This window comes from Aquarana catesbeiana, linkage group LG13, assembly GCF_042186555.1.
Source record: "Aquarana catesbeiana isolate 2022-GZ linkage group LG13, ASM4218655v1, whole genome shotgun sequence".
Lineage (NCBI taxonomy): Eukaryota > Metazoa > Chordata > Amphibia > Anura > Ranidae > Aquarana > Aquarana catesbeiana.
Window position 1 is genome coordinate 34,781,337 of NC_133336.1, and position 21,727 is coordinate 34,803,063.

The following is a 21,727-nucleotide window of genomic DNA, read 5'->3' on the forward strand; positions in this document are numbered from 1 at the left end:
GCATCATTGACTAAGTGGCTTTTTAATGGTAGGGACAGATTTTGGTGGGCTAGTAAATGTGCCATGGTGCCACTGGCATTGTGAAAGGTGGTTGTTCCAAAAGGACATGGTTTACTGTGATACACCTCTAAATCATCCAGCATCAAACTCCTTTGTCTCTTTGGATTGTCAAATGATGTTTCAGGACCTCAAAGAAAATCAATGCAAAAAATGTCCTCTGCGGCACCATTCACACCAGAGAGTTTTTTAGCTTGAAGCCTGAAGCTACAAAACGCTGGAGGGGGAAAAAAAAATCAATTATTCTCTATGGAGATGGTTCACATCTCCACTCCAAAACGCCTGAAGCCAGAAGCTCCAAAAACGCCTGAATCTCAAACAAGTTCCGGAACTTTTTTTTTTTAGGCAGATCTGAGCGTTTTTCTGCTTTTTACATTGGTGACCTTTTGACCTGTACAAAAACGCGCAACTTTCTGCCTGAAAACGCTACGCTCAAGTGTGAATGGGGCCTACCAGATGCTGTGATTGCAGGTCTAAACGGGGATCAGATAGCTATATATAGGTCCCATTTTCTCACGGACTGTTGATGCTGCTCTGATTTGATGTCTCGATGATGAAGTGAGCGGATTCTTCTGTTCCACAAAAAGACAGTTCTGTAATGCAGCTTATGAAGAAGATTGTTTTCTATACATTTGCATTGTGAAGGCAATGTGTTTATGCTTAGTAATAACTGAATCTTTGTCTAATGCAGGGGGCACAGATGGGAGTGATGGAAGGAGATTTTGCTCTCTGTATAAGCTTATATCATGGCTATGAGCTTTTATTACAGATGGGAACACGTTCTTTATACTACTATCTACGATCAATAATGGATGGGTCCAAAGGTAAGATGCTTTAAGGGCTATTATGTGTATATCATGCTGGAAGCATTCTTGGCTTTCTGTTGGTTTTGTTAGGGTGCCCCTTCACATTCTGAATGTTGACAAAGATGTTTGTACCGTTAACGGGCAGTAGAGCTGCACGATTTTGGCTAAAATGAGAATCGCAATTTTTTTTTTTTTTTTTTTTTTGCTCAGAATGAAGATCACAGTTCTTTCACCACAATTCTTGCAGCATAACATCATCTTTCACATTATACAAAAAAATTAGGCTAACTTTACTGTTTATTTTTTTTTTAAATCCATTAAAGTATGTATTTTTTTTTTTCAAATGCGTTTTGAGAGACCGCTGAGCAAATACAGTGTGACATAAAATATTGCAACAACCACCATTTTATTCTCTAAGGTCTCTGCTAAAAAATAAAATATTTATGTATATATTATATAATATATATATAATATATATAATATATATATATATATATATATATATATATATATATATATATATATATATATATATATATATGTTTGGGGGTTCTGAGTGATTTTCTAGCAATAAATATTGATTTTAACTTGTAAGTGGTTAAACTTCCTTCATCTACAGGTAGAAGTTAATTCCTTTGATCTAAGAAGAAATGTTACTTTGTTTATACTTATCCATGATGTTGTGATAAAACTGGCTGCCTGGATTTCTATTTTATTTTTTCAGCTGTGAGAACTCTCTGCACTAGTTAGAAAGAATCTTGAAATGCTGTTTTGAAGATCAGGAAGGGAAAATCGCGATTTCGATTCTTAAAGCGGAGTTCCCAAACAAAAAATGGAACTTCCTCTTTTCGGAACCCTTGCCCCCCTCCGGTGTCACATTTGGCACCTTTCAGGGGGGAGGGGGGAGCAGATACCTGTCTAATACAGGTATCTTGCTCCCACTTCCGGGCATAGATACCTGTGCCACCCGCGGGTATCTACGCCACTTCCCGTCTACCCCGCTGTCTTCTGGGAGACACAGGAGGTAGCAGGGACCAGTGGGAATCCGCAGCGTGAGTTGCGCAGTAGGGAACCAGGAAGTGAAGCTGCAAGGCGACGAAGATGGCGGCAACGAAGATGGCGGCGGCAGCACCCGAGAGCCGAGAGACAGGTCGGCTTCGGGTGCCGACATCGTGGGCTCCCTGGACAGGTAAGTGTCCATATTTTAAAAGTCAGTAGCTGGAGTATTTGTAGCTGCTGACTTTAAAAAAAAAAACCCAAAAAGAACGCTGGAACTCTGCTTTAACGATTAATCATGCAGCTCTAACTGGCAGTATACCATTGTATTTAAAAGACTGGCCCCGATGGTCCCACCTTTTTACTATCCACTAAAATCAAATTGTACAGTTGCTCCATTGGCACGTGTTTCTACCACCAGAATTGGTAAAGATTAGAATACACAAAAATAAGCCCAAACTTGTTCAGGCAATGTGGCCTATATGTTTATGACCAGCCTAAAATACTGTAGTCATTTTATAGGATATAAAGTCTGTATTTTTTTTTATTATCTATAATAGATAAACTTCCCTAAGGATAGGGAACACAGGTTGCTTGCTCCGCAAGGGCGCCGTTCATAGAACACTTCCCATTTCTCAATTCTAATTGGACGAGGTGGAGACTCTGATGTCTCCTTACAAAGGAGAGTTCAGAACTAAGGATGAGCGCAGGCGTGTTCGCAAGTCCCCGCGCCCGCCAGGAATCTGACACTCTGCAGCGCTAAATATGGGCAGTGAGACATTTCCCGATCTGTGCAGCCGCGGATTGGGAAATGTCTCACTGCCTGTGATTAGCGCTACGGAGTGTCAGCTTCCTGGCGGGCGCGGGCACTTGCGAACACGCCTGCGCTCATCCTTATTCAGAACTGTCGTCGCTGGAAAACTTCAAATGCTAAGGTAAGTTTGCCATATTGTGCATGTGAATGTAAACTATACATACATGTAACATTATGGTATGTGTTCTCACCAGACCCCCAGCTCAGCTCAATTTTCATTGGCTGCATACTTTCTTTTGCTTTGAATATACACTATATTGTCAAAAGTATTGGGACACCTACCTTTGCACGCACATGAACTTTAATGGCACCCCAGTCTTAGTCGGTAGGGTTCAGTATTGAGTTGGCCCACCCTTTGCAGCTATAACAGCTTCAACTCTTCTGGGAAGGCCGTCCACAAGGTTTAGGAGTGTCTATAGGACCTTGCTTTGTGTACTGGTGAGCAGTCATGTTGGAACAGGAAGGTGCCATCCCAGAACTGTTCCCACAAAGTTGGGAGCATGAAATTGTCCAAATTGTCTTGGTATGCTGACGCCTTAAGAGTTCCCTTCACTGGAACTAAGGGGCCAAGCCTAACCCCTGAAAGACAACCTCCACACCATAATCCCCTCTCCACCAAATGATTTGGACCAGTGCACAAAGCAAGGTCCATAAATGGATGAGCAAGTTTGGGGTGGAGGAACTTGACTGGCCTGCACCTCAACCCGATAGAACAACTTTGGGATGGCTTAAAGCAGAGACTGCGAGCCAGGCCTCCAACATCAGTACCTGACCTCACAAATGCGCTTCTGGAAGAATGGTCAAACATTCCCATAGACACACTCCTAAACCTTGTGGACAGTCTTCCCAGAGGAGTTGAAGCTGTTATGGCTGCAAAGGGTGGGCCAACTCAATATTGAACCCTACGGACTAAGACTGGGATGCCATTAAAGTTCATGTGTGTGTAAAGCCAGGCGGCCCAAAACTTTTGATAATATAGTGTATTTATATTCTTTTTTTCATACATAGGGTCTGCCTATATTTGGTCAGTATACAACCAAACCACTGCCAGGCGCTCATGCTATAATGCACCAGAACGTAAACTGTCCATTATGGCATGCGCACCTGGCAGTGGTTTGGTTGTGTACAGATTCTTTCCCCACCATCCCTGGGGACACCTTGTGGCTGTCCTGCTTTTTTTTGTGCCTATTAATAACTCTTGTGCTTAAGCTGTCATCATGACACGATTATGATGGGGAGGCAGTCTTTCAGCACCCAATCTGCTTGTGTTGTGTAGCTATATTTCGTCAGTACTTTTTTTGTATGCTAGTTGCAGACATTAACATTGTTAATCTTTCTTTGTCAGGTATGGCTCGAGCACGGAATGACCTTGGTCGAAATGCTGACTTCATGAATCTTTACCAGCACCTGGAACATACTATGTTCTCTGCTTCTAGTGGTGAGTCACGGACTGACTTTGGTGCTACTGCAGAAACACCCCCTCAAAGTACAGACATCTCTTTGGGTCAGAGAGGAGCAGGGTTTGACCCTTTGCTAGGTTTTGACTGTGGGAGCTTCTTGTGTCACCAGCTAATATATGCCTTCCTATATATTATTTTGGATGATACACTCAAAGGGTGCTATGTCAGGGGTGGAAGGGAGAGCCCTCTGCCTGGGACACAGACATTAAGAGAGTGATAAGATTTTTGTTGGGTCTTAATTGTCTATGTCCTCAATGAGTAACAAAGATCTTTGAGACAGATAGTAAAGAGAAATTTCATTAGGGACATTGACAACCCAGTAAAAATAAACCTAAGGCCGACCATACATAGTGCAAATTTCTTTCCTGCAACCATGGGTTAGCCATCTCTGCCGGGAGAAGACGTGATTATTACTGGAGGCGATAGCAGCCGCTAGCGATAGTAGTAAGAGAACGCGGCAGGCTGGTTGTACCCAAGGTGATCGATCATTCAATTTGGTACATTAAGAGTTCAAATCTAGCCTGATTCCTGCTGAGCGGGCGAGATTCGAACTGCCTATTGCCAGCCCAAGTTTCTAACCTTTCACCAAGATCTGTTCAGCCTATCAAAAGAAATGTGGAATTACATTTATTGCCTTCCCCATAATGCCATAGATCGTGTACATGTGGGCTTTAGGCCCCTTTCACACGGACGGATAGAATGGTGCTTTTAGCTGCGGATTTTCTAATTTTCTACCGCAGCTAAAAGCACACAATGCTTTCCTATGGCCCCATTCACACACTGCGTTTAGCTGCGAATTAGATACATGCGGTTCTGTGCGGATAGAAAAAATAGAATTGACTGCGTCCAGGAGCGATTTAGCGCAGCTATCCGCACATAACCGCAGGTAATCGCAGTGCACTGTGTCAGCTGCGGTTAACAGCGCCGAGCTGCTCATCAGGAAAGGAAAAATTATTTTTCCTTTCCCAATGAGCGACAAGCATGGGGATACGACTCGGATCCCCGCCAATGCCCGGCACTGTTTGGTATGAATCTTGAGGGGGGAACTCCACGCCAAATTTTAAATAAAAAAATGGCATGGGTTCCGGTCTGGTATGGATTTTAAGAGGAACCCCTACGCCGAAAAAAACAGCGTGGTGTCCCCCCTAAAATCCATACCAGACCCTTATCCGAGCATGCAGCCCGGTCAGTCAGGAAAGGGGGTGGGGACGGGCGAGCGCCCCCCCCCTCCTGAGCCATACCAGGCCGCATGCCCTCAACATGGGGGGTGGGTGCCCTGCGGCCCCCGCACCCCAAGGCACCTTGTCCCCATGTTGATGAGGACAAGGGCCTCTACCCTGGCTGTTGGTTGTCAGGGTCTGGGGGCGGGGGGCTTATCGGAATCCGGGAGCCCCCTTTAATAAGGGGGCCCCCAGATCCCGGCCCCCCACCCTATGTGAATGAGTATGGGGTACATGGTACCCCTACCCATTCACCTAGGGAAAAAGTGTCAATAAAAAACACTACACAGATTTTTAAAGTAATTTATTAGACAGCTCCGGGGGTCTTCTTTCGGCTCCGGGGGTCTTCTTTCGGCTCCGGGGGTCTTCTTTCGGCTCCGGGGGTCTTCTTCCGACTTCGGAGGTCTCTCCGGTTCTTCTCCGCGCTCTCCGGGTCTTCTGCCGGGCTCCTCCGCTGTCTTCTGCTCTTTTGCCGCTCTTTTGCTATAGCGGAGGAGCCCGGTCTGCTGCCTTCTGCCTTCTTCCCTCTTCTCTTCTGATGTTGACACGATGCTCTCTCTGGCTGGAATGCACTCAGGGCGCTCCGCTCTGAATTATATAGGCGGTGACCCCCCCCTTATGCCGTCACAGTCCCTGGGCATAATGGGACTGTGCCGTTTTAGGGGGCGTGGTCAGAACTATGTGTTCTGTCTAAAAATAAGGCTTTTGAACAGGCCTACAGTCTACGGTCTTTACTGTGGCTTTTAGATTTTTCCTGAAAGATCTTCTATTGCAAATGTTGGGTCACCAACACTTATTTTTCACTAGCAGATTTTTTTCCTTCCAGGTGCATCTTGGGAGATGGCCATCATCATGCTTCCTCCTTAGCTTCACGGAGAACTATATTTTGAAAATCTCTAGTTATATTTTCTGCTAAAATTTCCATAGCTTTATAAAGCACATGCATATTCCAGAAGAATGATTTTAGAATAATGTCATTACTTCTGATTTAAAAGTATTTTCTCACCTATTGTGATGTTATAACGGTAAATCTCTGCACAGTTTCCTCTTCCGATCTCTATGGTCAAGGTGCTGCAAGAAAGTAGATACTTGCCAGACCCTACAATTTGTATATTTCATGTGTGATTGAAATGAGGTCCATTTTGTCTCCATTAAGGTTGTATGAAAATAGGAAGGAGACTATAAGAGACCACTTCACAGTCATTAACCATTATACTAAAATTGTTTTTCTTGAGAATACCTTTCTGCTGCTTTCCTTACAATTTTTTGTCTACACCTCTTATGTAGCATTTTAAAAGGTTCTCCAGTGGCTGATTAATCTTTTCATGTAGAAAAACAGAATTGCTTGCTGCTTTGCAGTTGATGTAGCACATACAGTATATATAAAAAAAAAAGTTGCATCCATTACGCTGTGTAAATGATTATTAGGAAATTACACGTACCAGTGACAGCTGACTTCATAGGTTGCAAATCCCCGTCTTACAGCAGATTTATGCTAGTTCTGTTTTTTGAGTCCTATGCACTACTTGTTGTGCGTAATGTTTGGTCATAGCTAATATTTTTATTTAATTTTTTTTTAGATATTGATGTAAAGCCATTTATCTACAGCCATCCAAAGTTGAAGAAACTGGAGGAAGTTGTCATACAGCATTTTAATTCGTGGCGTAAGCAGGGTAGGTTTCCAATACCCCAAAAAATAGCTTTGGAGTTTTCACCATCATTGAGATGTTTGTGCATAAAGATGAACGCCGTGTGCGTGCGTGTGTGCGTGTGTGCGTGTGTGCGTGTGTGTGTGCGTGTGTGTGCGTGTGTGTGCGTGTGTGTGCGTGCGTGCGTGCGTGCGCGCGCGCGTGTGTGTGTGTGTGTATATACAGCGGGTAAAATAAGTATTGAACATGTCACCATTTTTCTAGGTAAATATATTGGTAAAGGTGCTATTGACATGAAATTTTCCCCACATGTCGGTAACAACCCATGCAATCCATATATACAAAGAAACCAAAACAAATAAGTCCAGAAATGAAGTTCTGTGTAATAAAATGGTATGACACGGGGAAAAAGTATTGAACACGCTAACTGAAATGTATTTAATACTTGGTACAAAATCCTTTGTTAGTATTGACAACTTTAAGACACCTCCTGTATGGAGAAACTAGTCGCATGCGTTGCTCTGGTATGATTTTGTCCCATTCTTCCACACAGTGTCTTTAAATCTTGAAGGTTCTGTGGGCCTCTTCTATGAACTCTGATCTTCAGTTCTTTCCATAGATTTTCTATTGGATTCAAGTCAGGTGATTGGCTGGGCAATTCGAGCAGCTTTATTTTTTTTTCTTTAAAACCAATTGAGAGTTTCCCTGGCTTTGTGTTTGGGATCATTGTCTTGCTGAAGTGTGCACCCTCATTTCATCCTTATCATCCTGGTAGGTGGCAGCAGATTTTTATCAAGAATGACTTGGTACATTTTTTCCATTCATCCTTCCTTCAATGAAATGAAGTTTGCCAGTACTGTATGTTGAAAAATCGCCCCACACCATGATGTTCCCACCGCCAAACTTCACTGTTGGTATGGGGGGTGATTTGGGGGTGATGTTCAGTGCCATTTGACCTCCAAACATGGTGTGTATTATGGCATCCAAAGAGTTCAATTTTGGTCTCGTCTGACCAGACTATATTCTCCCAGTATTTCACAGGCTTGTCTAAATGTTTTGCAGCAAACTTTAAACAAGCTTCAGCAATGGAGTCTTGCGTGGTGAGCCATGGCGGTTGAGTGCATTAATTATAGTGTACCTGCTAATTTCAGGTCTTTCTGAAGCTCTCCCAAGTGGCCCTTGGCTCTTGGACAACTCCTCTGATAATTCTTTTCAGTCCTCTGTCAGAAATCTTGCGAATAGCACCTGGTCGTGGCCGGTTTATGGTGAAATTATGTTCTTTCCACGTTCCGTTTGTAATCAGTGTACAATGGTTTATGGCCCCAACAGTGCTCACTGAAACATTCAGAAGTTTAGAAATCCTTCTGTAACCAATGCCATCAGTATGTTTTGCAACAATAAGGTTGCAAAGGACCCATCGTGAGATGTTTCTTGTGCGACACCTTGGTAACGAGACACCTTTTTTATAGGCCATCAGTTGAGACGGAACCAGGCGATATTAATTTTCACTGAAAAGGGGCAGGATTGCTTTTTAATTACCGATAGACTTGGTGTCTTGGCTTTCCATGCCTTTTTTGCACCTTTCTTTCTTCAAGTGTTTAATACTTTTTCCCTGTGTCATTCCATTTTATTGCACATAACTTAATTACTTAACCTTTTTGTTTTGGTGTCTTTGTATGTATGGATTGCATGGGTTGTTACCGACATGTAGTAAAAATGTAATGTCAATAGCACCTTTAGATATATACTGTATATTTAACTAAAAAAAATGACGTGTTTAATACTTCTTTTAGCCGCTGTGTACAATGGATATAAAAAGTCTACACACCGCTGTTAAAATGTTAGGTTTCTGTGATGTAAAAAAAAATGAGAAAAAGATGAATAATTTCAGAACTTTTTCCGCCTTTTAATGTGACCTATAAATTGTGCAACTCAATTGAAAAGCAAACTGCAATCTTTTTGGAGGTGGAGAAGTAAATATAAAAAAAACTAAAATGTCCGTACATAAGTGTGCACACCTTCTTATAACTGAAGCTATAGCTGTGTTTAGATTTAAGCAATCGCATTCATACTCATGTTAAATAGGAATCGGTACACACCTGCCATCATTTAAAGTGCCTCTGATTAACCCCCAATAAAGTTCAGCTGTTTTAGTAGGTCTTTCCTGACATTTTCTTAGCCGCATCTTACAGCAAAAGCCATGGTCCGCAGAGAGCTTCCAAAGCATCAGAGGGATCTCATTGTTAAGTTATCAGTCAGGAGAAGGGTACAAAAGAATTTCCAAAGCGTTAGATATACCATGGAACACAGTGAAGACAGTCATCATCAAGTGGAGAAAATATGGCACAACAGTGAAATTACCAAGAACTGGACATTCCTCCAAAATTGATGAAAAGAAGACAAGAAAACTGGTCAGGGAGGCTGCTAAGAGGCCTACAGCAACATTAAAAAAGCTGCAGGAATATCTGGCAAGTACTGACTGTGTGATCCATGTGAGAACAATATCCTGTATTATTCATATGTCTGGGCTATGGGGTAGAGTGGTTAGACGGAAGCCTTTTCTTACGAAAAAAAACATCCAAGGCCGGCTAAATTTTGCAAAAACACATATGAGGTCTCCCAAAAGCATATGGGAAAATGTGTTATGGTCTGATGAAACCAAGGTTGAACTTTTTGGCCATAATTCCAAAAGATATGTTTGGCGCAAAAACAACACTGCACATCACCAAAAGAACACCATACCCACCGTGAAGGATGGTGCTGGCAGCATCATGCTTTGGAGCTGTTTTTCTTTAGCTGGAACAGGGGCCTTAGTCAAGGTAGAGGGAACTATGAACCGTTCCAAATACCAGTCAATATTGGCACAAAACCAGTGGCGTTGCTATTGGGGTGACAACGGGGCCGCCGCTAAACACTGTACTATATTGCTTGCAGCACAGCGGAGTGGTGTGAGCAGGGCACTCGGCTGTGCGGGGGAGGCTGCCTGTAACACTCCTCAGTCAGGCTAATATCCCAGAGTAAGCCGGAGTTGGTGGGCAGAGCTGGGGGTGTGGCTGCCTCCACTCCTCCCACAGACTCCTTTACTCTGGCTGATCCCGAAGCTGAAGGAGATAGAGGCGAGGACACAGCAGCCCCGCCCGGGTCTTCATCTGCAGGCTTGAAGCATGCTGTAAGGGTTTACAGTGCACAGTGTCACTACATAGAGTCCTAATCTGCCCTGTGCCACCCTAACTTGCCCTATACCCCCCAAACTTGCCCTGTGTCACCCCAACCTGACCTGTGCCAGCCCAGCCTGCCCTATACCACCTCAACCTGCCACTATACCACCCTATACTAACATTTACATGGGCCGGTTTGGGGTGGGCCCCTTGACCGTGCGCTGCCTGCAGGGTGCTGGCAGCCTAAACAGGAGGGAGGGGGTGACACCATGTTTTACCGCACCAGGTGATGCCAACCCTAGTGACGCCACTGCACAAAACCTTCAGGCTTCTGCTAGAAAGCTGAACACAAAGAGGAACTTCATCTTTCAGCATGACAGGAACTTCATCTTTCAGCATCACCAGAAGAAGATTAAAGTTTTGTAATGGCCCAGCTAGAGCCCATGCCCGAATCTGATTGAAAATCTGTGGGGTGATCTGAAGAGAGCTGTGCACAGGAGATGCCCTCACAATCGGACAGATTTGGAGTGTTTTTGCAAAGAAGAAATATTGCCAAGTCAGGATGTGCCATGCTGATAGACTCAGACTCATACTCAAAAAGACTGAGTGCTGTAATAAAATCAAAAGCTTCTTCAACAAAGTATTCGTTTAAGGGTGTGCACACTACTGCAACCATATTATTTTTGTTTTTTTGGGTTTTTTTTACATCTACCTAAAATATTTCAGTTTGTTGTTCACCTGAGTTGTACAGTTTATAGGTCACATTAAAGGTGGAAAAAGTTCAGAAATTATTTATCTTTGTCTCATTATTTTACATCAAACCTGACATTTTAACAGGGGTGTGTAGACTTTTTATATCCACTGTATGTGTCTGCGCATGTGTTTTTGTGTATGTATTAAGGTTGCACCGATACGAGCATTTGCAGGAGTACTTGTACTTCTGCAAATGCTTCCGATGTCTAATCTGATACTTGTGGTGTCTTCAGCATAGCGGGGGGGCTGGGCAGTTACAAGCACCGATTTCCCTATATACCTTTCAGTAAAGCAGTTGACAGCCACGGGAGGAAGAGGAGGAGAAGCGGCTATACAGGGAGATCGGTGCCTGTAACTGCCCGCATTGATTGTCCCGAGATGTCTCTTGTGTCCTCCTCCGGCTCCCCGGGTCCTGCTCTTGTCCCCCTTTGTGCTCCGTCCCCCCCTCATCCTGCATCTGTCAGGATGGAGAACGTAGGAAGGAGCCGGTAAATCTGTCATTTACCGGCTCCTTCCTTTTCTGAATGAACAGTCAGTAATCACGGACTTTGTTCATTCATAACTGTCACTGAGCATTGTAAACTGTGTTTACATTGTTTCTGTTTATGAATGAACAGGAGCCTCTGTCTCCTGTCCATTCATCTTCAGTGTAGCTAAAGCTGCAGGGTAAGGGACTGGGGAATCTCTGTCCTCCGTCCCTCTCCCTATCTCAAAGGGGAGATGTCAGGGGTCTGTTTAGACCCCTGGTATCTCACCAAAGCCCCCAACAGGGCTGATACAAAAAAAATGTAATAGTGCCATCTATCCGTGCCCATCAGTGCTGAATATTAGTCCCATGGTCACATAACATTAAAAAGGTATCGTTAATTGGTATCAGCGAGTACGTAAAAAAAAAAGTATCGGTACTTGTACTCGGACTTATAAAAGTGGTATCGGTGCAACCCTTGTTCCTAGTTAAAGTGTAAACCTGGCCAAACTGTTTTTTCTAAGCTCTGTCAGGTTTTTTATTTTTTTTGCTTTCTGCATCCTCATTTTGGGAGAACTTCTCATTTTCTGTTTTTGAATTATGTCATTGGGACGGAGAGTTGAGGGAAAGATAAGGGAATTAAAAAAGTGGTATTGGTGCAACCCTAGTATACCCTAGTACCCTAGTACAAAAGTGGGTAAATATTTTATTATATCTTTTCATGTGACAACACTGAAGAAGTTACACTTTACAATGTAAAGTAGTGAGTGTACAGCTTGTATAACAGTGTATATTTGCTGTGCCCTCAAAATAACTCAACACACAGCCATTAATGTCTAAACCACTGGTAATAAAAGTGAGTACACCCCTAAATGAAAATGTCCAAATTGGGCCCAATTAGCCATTTTCCCTCCCCGGTGTCATGTGACTCGTTAGTGTTACAAGGTCTCAGGTGTGAATGGGGAGCAAGTGTGTTAAATTTTGTGTTATCGCTCTCATACTGGCCACTAGAAGTTGAACATGGCAAAGAACTCTCTGAGGATCTGAAAAAAAGAATTGCTGCTCTACATAAAGATAACCTAGGCTATAAAAAGATTGCCAAGACCCTGAAATGTCTTTGGACATAGAAGTATGAAGGAAATAGACGTTTGAGTGCAGCCAGCATTGCTGCAAAGGTTGGAGGGGTGGGGGGTCAGCCTGTCAGCGCTCAGACCATACGTCGCACGCTGCATCAAATTGGTCTGCACGGCTTTTGTCCCAGAAGGAAGCCTCTTCTAAAGACAATGCACAAGAAAGCCCGCAAACAGTTTGCTGAAGACAAGCAGACTAAGGACATGGATTACTGGAACCATGTCCTGTGGTCTGATAAGACCAAGATAAACTTATTTGGTTCAGATGGTGTCAAGCGTGTGTGGCGGCAACCAGGTGAGGAGTACAAAGACAAGTGTGTTTTGCCTACAGTCAATCATGGTGGTGGGAGTGTCATGGTCTGGGGCTGCATGAATGCTGCCGTCACTGGGGATCTACAGTTCATTGAGGGAACCATGAATGCCAACGTGTACTGTGACATATTGAAGCAGAGCATGACCCCCTCCCTTCGGAGACTGGTCCGCAGGGCAGTATTCCAACATAACGACCCCAAACACACCTCCTAGATGACCACTGTCTTGCTAAAGAAGCTGAGCATCTGTGGGACATCCTCAAATGGAAGGTGGAGAAGCGCAAGGTCTCTAACATCCATCAGCTCAGTAATGTCGTCATGGAGGAGTGGAAGAGGACTCCAGTGGCAACCTGTGAAGCTCTGGTGAACTCCATGCCCAAGAGGGTTAAGGCAGTGCTGGAAAATAATGGTGCCCACATATATGTGTGTGTGTGTAAATACTGTATATATTATGCTGTAATCTTAAATTGGGTGTTTTAGTGCCTAAATCTGGCTTTATATTGGCTTCATATAACCCCCTGTCCATCAGGAGTGAGATATTGGTGAGACTGACGTGACTGCCTTGCCAGTGCTACAACTCAAATTCTATAAGCTTTAAAAGCTCGCTGACAAAAACAAATTGGGAAAAGTACATGACTACTTCATTATCTAGTCAGCAGGCTGGAGTTGAGTCCTTGACCAAGGTATTTTGCTTAAAGTGGAACTTTACTCCCTCAGTCAACAGGAACTATTTTTATTCCTTATGCTTTTAGCCTTATTAAATAGAAAGGTATATTGCATTGTTTAAACACTTAGGGATCATCGCTGAAGTTATACTGCGGCAACGTGACTCGATCCCGCAAATTGCCGTAGGTGTATATGGGCTTGTACACGGCGATTTGTGGACACAAGCACACTCTCATTGGCCAGCTAATTGGGGAGCTCCCATTGGCCAGCTAATTGGGGAACTAATCAGTGGGTCTGGCAGACTCTGTCCGCCAGCGCCCCGCTATCCTTCCCCCGCAGTGACAGAACGGGGATCTGCCTGTGTAAACAAGGCAAATCTCCGTTCTGACAGGGGAGATCACACAGATCCTGTCTTTCTGCTATGCAGGAAAACTGATCTGTGCGTTTCCCCAGTCACACAGTCCCCCATACAGTTAGAACACAGTGAGGGAACACATTTAACCCCTTGATCGCCCCTGATGTTAACCCCTTCCCTGCCAGTGTCATTAGTACAATAACCGTGCATATTTTTAGCACTGATCACTGTAATAATGTCACTGGTTCCCAAAGTGTCAAAAATGTCAGTAAGGTGTCCGATATGTCTGCCGCAATGTCTCCCGCTAAAAATCATTGATCGCCGCCATTACTAGTAAAAACATTAAAATAAATAAAAATGCCATAAATCTATCCCCTATTTTTGAGCAAACCAATCAATATATGCTTATTGCGTTTTTTATTTTATTTTTTTTTACCAAAAAACATGTAGCAGAATACATATTGGCCTAAACTGATGAATATATTTTTTTTTTTCTTTTGGAAATGTTTTATAGCAGAAAGTTTAAAATTTTTTATTTTTTTTTTCAAAATTTTCGGTCTTTTTTTGTTTATAGCGCAAAAAATAAAACCCGCAGAGAACGACTGCGCAATTGTCAGTTAAAAGGAAGCAGTGCCGTATGTGGTTAAAACTTTTTTTTAAACTTCAGTTGCTTCCTGGTTTCTGACCTAGGCCAAAATGATGGCATACATCCCATGAGTCTTCATGTGCATTTTTTTTTTCTTTCATCTAAGCTAGGGGTGCAACGGATCAAAAAACTCACGGATCGGATCGTTCCTCGGATCAGAGTCACGGATCGGATCATTTTTCGGATCCGCAAAAAAAAAAAGACAAGAAAAATCTTGTTACACCCAGCAGAGTTTTAGATTTCATAGTTATTTTCAACACAAAATGGAGCTTATACGCTTAAATACAGTATTTGTAAATCCGACGGACTGTTTAGATGTTAAATTTTAAAAGCAGCAGCAAACCTGCTGACCTTACATGGTTGCTAATGTGACAGAACACCTCTGATTTTCACATTTAACTAAATGTGTTAAATGTACTAAATGTGTTAAATATACTGACGTGCACCTCCTGGGTGCACATCGGTATATGAATTCTACATGATTGTATATAGGTGATCCTCCTGGGTGCTCATCAGTATATAAATTCTACATGATTGTATATAGGTGATCCTCCTGGGTGCACATCAGTATATAAATTCTACATGATTGTATATAGGTGATCCTCCTGGGTGCTCATCAGTATATAAATTCTACATGATTGTATATAGGTGATCCTCCTGGGTGCACATCAGTATATGAATTCTACATGATTGTATATAGATGATCCTCCTGGGTGCACATCAGTATATAAATTCTACATGATTGTATATAGATGATCCTCCCTGGGTGCTCATCAGTATATGAATTCTACATGATTGTATATAGATGATCCTCCTGGGTGCACATCAGTATATAAATTCTACATGATTGTATATAGATGACCCTCCTGGGTGCACATCAGTATATGAATTCTACATGATTGTATATAGATGACCCTCCTGGGTGCACATCGCTATATAAATTCTACATGATTGTATATAGATGACCCTCCTGGGTGCACATCAGTATATGAATTCTACATGATTGTATATAGATGACCCTCCTGGGTGCACATCAGTATATGAATTCTACATGATTGTATATAGATGACCCTCCTGGGTGCACATCAGTATATGAATTCTACATGATTGTATATAGATGACCCTCCTGGGTGCACATCGCTATATAAATTCTACATGATTGTATATAGATGATCCTCCTGGGTGCTCATCAGTATATGAATTCTACATGATTGTATATAGATGACCCACCTGGGTGCACATCGCTATATAAATTCTACATGATTGTATATAGATGATCCTCCTGGGTGCTCATCAGTATATGAATTCTACATGATTGTATATAGATGACCCTCCTGGGTGCTCATCAGTATATGAATTCTACATGATTGTATATAGATGACCCTCCTGGGTGCACATCAGTATATAAATTCTACATGATTGTATATAGATGACCCTCCTGGGTGCACATCAGTATATGAATTCTACATGATTGTATATAGATGACCCTCCTGGGTGCACATCGCTATATAAATTCTACATGATTGTATATAGATGACCCTCCTGGGTGCACATCAGTATATGAATTCTACATGATTGTATATAGATGACCCTCCTGGGTGCACATCAGTATATGAATTCTACATGATTGTATATAGATGACCCTCCTGGGTGCACATCAGTATATGAATTCTACATGATTGTATATAGATGACCCTCCTGGGTGCACATCGCTATATAAATTCTACATGATTGTATATAGATGATCCTCCTGGGTGCTCATCAGTATATGAATTCTACATGATTGTATATAGATGACCCACCTGGGTGCACATCGCTATATAAATTCTACATGATTGTATATAGATGATCCTCCTGGGTGCTCATCAGTATATGAATTCTACATGATTGTATATAGATGACCCTCCTGGGTGCTCATCAGTATATGAATTCTACATGATTGTATATAGATGACCCTCCTGGGTGCACATCAGTATATAAATTCTACATGATTGTATATAGATGACCCTCCTGGGTGCACATCAGTATATGAATTCTACATGATTGTATATAGATGACCCTCCTGGGTGCACATCGCTATATAAATTCTACATGATTGTATATAGATGACCCTCCTGGGTGCACATCAGTATATGAATTCTACATGATTGTATATAGATGACCCTCCTGGGTGCACATCAGTATATGAATTCTACATGATTGTATATAGATGACCCTCCTGGGTGCACATCAGTATATGAATTCTACATGATTGTATATAGATGACCCTCCTGGGTGCACATCGCTATATAAATTCTACATGATTGTATATAGATGATCCTCCTGGGTGCTCATCAGTATATGAATTCTACATGATTGTATATAGATGACCCACCTGGGTGCACATCGCTATATAAATTCTACATGATTGTATATAGATGATCCTCCTGGGTGCTCATCAGTATATGAATTCTACATGATTGTATATAGATGACCCTCCTGGGTGCTCATCAGTATATGAATTCTACATGATTGTATATAGATGACCCTCCTGGGTGCTCATCAGTATATAAATTCTACATGATTGTACATAGATGATCCTCCCTGGGTGCTCATCAGTATATAATATTTACATGATTGTATATAGATGATCCTCCTTGGTGCATTCTACATCCTTTCATCGAATTCTGTCACTCTGGTATATTTTATATTGGTACATAACCCTGTTACATTATATCTGGTTGACTCTGATCTTGTGCTACTTTCTATGATTTTAACCATTCTGCTTTATAATATTTGGTTCTGCACCCTTTGCTGCATTATATCAGGCTCTGTGTTGTTTACAGTTCTACAGGTGTAGCAAGATGGTGATGACGAAACGTCACTTCCTGGCCAGACAGCGCCCGCTGCCGGGTGTACCAAGATGGCCGTCGCTGCGGAGCTAGGACGAAGCCGCAGCCGCAGCTTTTCCTATGGCCGAGGTAGCGGAGCGCTCTGCGAATCGCGCGGTGTGCCGATCCATACAGGTTGACCCGTTCGGATCACGGATCGGTGACGATCCATTGCACCCTTAATCTAAGCACACCCTCCTTGCTTCCTGAGCTAAGGGGAGATGAATTCAGGGAAGTAAATGCTGCATGAATATGCATTTACTCAAGATGGCCATGGCTATAAAATGGCTGGATGGGTGAGTTTTCTTTGAATACGAATACAAATATGTGTGTTTCAGTTTGCGGTGCTCAGATACAGTTATTGATTTTAAAGGATTTACTTTTAAATAACAAACATGTTATACTTACCTGCTCTGTTCAATGTTTTTTCAGAGCAGCCCCAATGGTAATCTTTTGGGGTCCACAAATGGAGCTCCTGGCTCCTCCTCTTGCCTTCCTGCCCCCCTCCCCTCCAGCAAGCCGCTTACTAGAGGCGGTACTCGTGCGGGCTCAATTGTAAACCACAATGTCTGCGTCTGTTAAAGTGTTTCACGTAAGAGCACCAAGTGTCATTTCTGTCTGCTGCTTCGTTCCTTTGCTTTCAGCATGTGCAACTTCCGACAAGTTTTCCTGACACTAAGAAAATAATGGTGACAGGGCAGGGATCTGATTGACAGCCTCAGCTCTGTCCCTGTGCACTATCTGGGGGGGGGAGTGTGCTCCTTTCCTCCATTGAGCACTCCATGCCCTTTTTTCTGACAGCTCAGACAAGCTTTATAAATGCTGGCTTTTAGCAGTAAAGGAGAGAGGGCTCATTTATCTCTGTGTATCACCTGAGGCCCGTCACTTCATTTTCAACCACTTTAACGAAAAGTGTTGAAGGGCCCTGCCCATCTAACCCCCCCCCCCCCCCCGCTCCCTCGTTGCTGGATTTGATTGATAGCAGCAGGAGCCAATGGCTCCCGCTGGTCTGACGGAGTCCAGTGAGCAGAGAGAACATCCCGCTGCTCTCGAGCACAGCGCTGGACAGAGATCGGTAAGTATTTAGGGGTGGAGTGGGGGAGCTATACTAAGTTTTTTACCTTCATGCAGAAAATGCATTACGGTAAAAAACCTTTAGCCTTTACAACCACTTTAGGTTCCACTTTAACTGTAGTGGTAAAAATGGAGGTCAGACCTGCCAGGGTCGTCTGGATTACCTGACTCCTGGAACATAATTACATTTTTTTTTTATTTTTTTAAACCATTTATATGCAAGTTCCTCCACCCCAAACATGTCTTTATGGACCTTGCTTTGTGCACTGGTCCAAATCATTTGGTGGAGGGGGGATTATGGTGTGGAGGTTGTTTTTCAGGGGTTGGACTTGGCCCCTTAGTTCCTGTACAGGGAACTCTTCAGGTGTCAGCATACCAAGACATATTGGACAATTTAATGCTCCCAACTTTGTGGGAACAGTTTTGGGATGGCGCCTTCTTGTTCCAACATGACTGCGCACCAGTGCACAAACAAGGTCCATAAAAACATGGATGAGGGGGTTTGGGGTGAAGGAACTTGACTGGCCTGCGCAGAGTCCTGACCTCAACCTGATTGAACAGCCAGGCTTCTTGTCCAACATCAGTGCATCACAATTATGGTTCTGGAAGAATGGTCAAATGTTCCCATAGACACTCCTAAACCTTGTGGACGGCCTTCCCAGAAGAGGTGAAGCTGTTATAGCTGCAAAGGGTGGGCCAACTTAATATTGAACCCTACGGACTAAGACTGGGATGCCATTAAAGTTCATATGCGTGTAAAGGCAGGCATCATAAAAGTTTTGGTAATGTCGTGTATATTAACTGTTTGATCATATTTACCTTCCAAACAATTTGCAGTTTTAGTCCGCCACTCTTTACCACCATATACCTTTATCACCACGTTGTCCTTGTCGTCAGGTTACATTAAACAATATGTTTTGAGATGGGAATGGTTTTCTGCAATCATTCGTGCTGTGTAAATGGCTTTTGTGGCAAACTGACAAAGGCATTCAGTGAGAAAATACTTTGTGTGCCGATGACACAGACGCGACCTGTGTGTTTTCTAATCCATTTAGATGAGAGGCTGAAATACACAGTAGGTGGGGAGGGAGAAACGATAATTGAGAGTGCAAATGACACACACCACAGTAGATTTCTTGCCTACAGCTTTGTATTTTTTTCATTCTGTGTATTAGGCAGCCGCATGCTGCTATTTGACTTTTTATAAACCGCAAAAAATTTTCAGATTTTAGCCTTTGCCCTGTCTGATTACGTTGGTTTTTTTTTTTTTTCTTTTTCAAGGGCATTAATCAGAATGTGCTGGCAAAAACATGTTGGTTGAAAATATGTGTTCCTCTTTTTTATCAATTCTTTTTAAAAAAAAAAAAGTAAGAATACAGAGAACAGTCACAATGCTGACAATGATGAAGAGTATCCTGAGGGTCCAAGGTGTAATGTCATGAGCACTGAAACGTCAGAACAACCCTGAACTTGTACTACCTTCACATAGAGAATATAAATGTGTCTAAAGCCTGGTACACACAATGAGATTATCAGACAAATTACCGTATTTATCATCGTATAACACGCACCCCAATTTAAGAGGGAAGTTTCAGGAAAAAAATGATCTGGGCCCATCTGCAGCCTGATCTGGGCCCATCTGCAGCCTGATCTGGGCCCATCTGCAGCCTGATCTGGGCCCATCTGCAGCCTGATCTGGGCCCATCTGCAGCCTGATCTGGGCCCATCTGCAGCCTGATCTGGGCCCATCTGCAGCCTGATCTGGGCAACTCTCCCCCATCAATGCAGCTCACCATCTCTCATAGGAAATCACCGAGCCGTCATCTCCTGTTTACTCGGCTCTCAGTCGGCAGTCACCTACACAGTCCCACCTTCGCCATCGGCATTGGACCAGCTCCTGTGATAGACAGAACACTAATCCAATGCTGGTGGTGGAGGCGGGACTATGTGTGTGACGTGAGAGCCGAGTGGAAATGGAAATATTTGCCAGCACACCATGGAACAGCGTAGATAGCGTCCAAACGTGTAGTTTATTGCATGATCACAATACAAAGAGAGTGCAACGTTTTGGAGTCACGCAGGACGCCTTCGTCAGGGAGCCGAGTGTAGACATGACGGCTCTGTGAATTTTGGTGGCGCTCGTCCCCCTCTTAGGTACGCTGTCGGCGTATAACACACACCTGTGATTTTCCCCCTAGTTTCAGGGGAAAAAGTGCGTGTTATACGGTATTGTGTGTTTGTTTTTTGTTTTTTTTTTTGTTTTTTTTTTTTTGCATGCTAGTCTCCGTATCAAAATTGAAGAGGTTAGTAAAGTTATGAAAATTCTCGTAAGACAGAAAAAAATTTGGAAGTGATGTATTGTATTTGTGTTGTATTTTCAGATGAAAACTGTACTGATTAAACAAAAATTATATGATCTGGTAATGTGCGAGAAAATTTCTTGTGCTTGTTCCATTGGATAATTTTGCATGACCTGTCCCGATCGGCTCTCAAAAGCTGTTTACTAACGATCAGATTATCAAACAATTGCATCAGAGGTGGTATTTTTCATAGAATTTTCAGATTGCGTGTATTAGGCTTTAGTCCCTGGACCATCAGAGGCATACAGGCTAAGTGCGATATAGTCACTATCACATGCAATATGACACACACATGTCTATATCAGCCCATAAGAGCAGGGCGATATAACACAAAATAAAAGGGGGGAAAAAAGTAAAAGTGGATATTGAGGGAATGTGGTGGGTAGGAGGGAAGGGAGTAAGGAAGGCTGGGGGTCATGTGGGGTACGATCCCACTAACAAACTGACCCAGATGTTAATAACGGGCTGGGTAGGGATATCCAGTTCTCCACCCACCAGGTCATTTGAGGACCACCATTGGTTTGCTAAGAGACTTAAGCTTAAAGTGGATGTAAACCCGAAATTTTTATTTTTATTTTATGTCATTATGTAGAGTATAAAATTTCCTATCATTTGAGCCCAGTCTTGCCACAAAGAGTTAATCCAGCTCTGAGCAATCCTCTTTTATTGTTCAGTGAGATAAAACTTGACAAACAGAGATAAACTTTGTCAAATCCTCCCCCTTGCTGTGAGTGACAGGTGATTTACATATCTCATGCACTAGCCTAAGACATGCATTATTTTTTAATTCCCACCTCCTTTCTTCAGCAGCTCTGCAAGGATTGGCTGTTCCACACCTCAGCATGATTTGGCATGCTGAAGTCATGTGGTTACTTTCCTGTCTTTTCACTGGATGTTAGAGATCATAGCAGAAGTTCAGTGTAAGAAATACACAGG

The 21,727-nt window shown here is 42.9% G+C and overlaps 1 protein-coding gene across 1 annotated transcript in view; it reads left to right on the forward strand.

Annotated features, from left to right (window-relative positions):
• The window catches only part of FANCM (FA complementation group M), a 258,713-nt gene that overhangs the window by 138,079 nt on the left and 98,907 nt on the right, over window positions 1–21,727 (forward strand). The window contains exons 7-9 of the mRNA XM_073609784.1: window positions 749–881; window positions 4,019–4,111; window positions 6,934–7,026. Coding sequence (XP_073465885.1) covers window positions 749–881; window positions 4,019–4,111; window positions 6,934–7,026 — 319 coding nt within the window. The remainder of the gene's footprint in view (window positions 1–748; window positions 882–4,018; window positions 4,112–6,933; window positions 7,027–21,727) is intronic.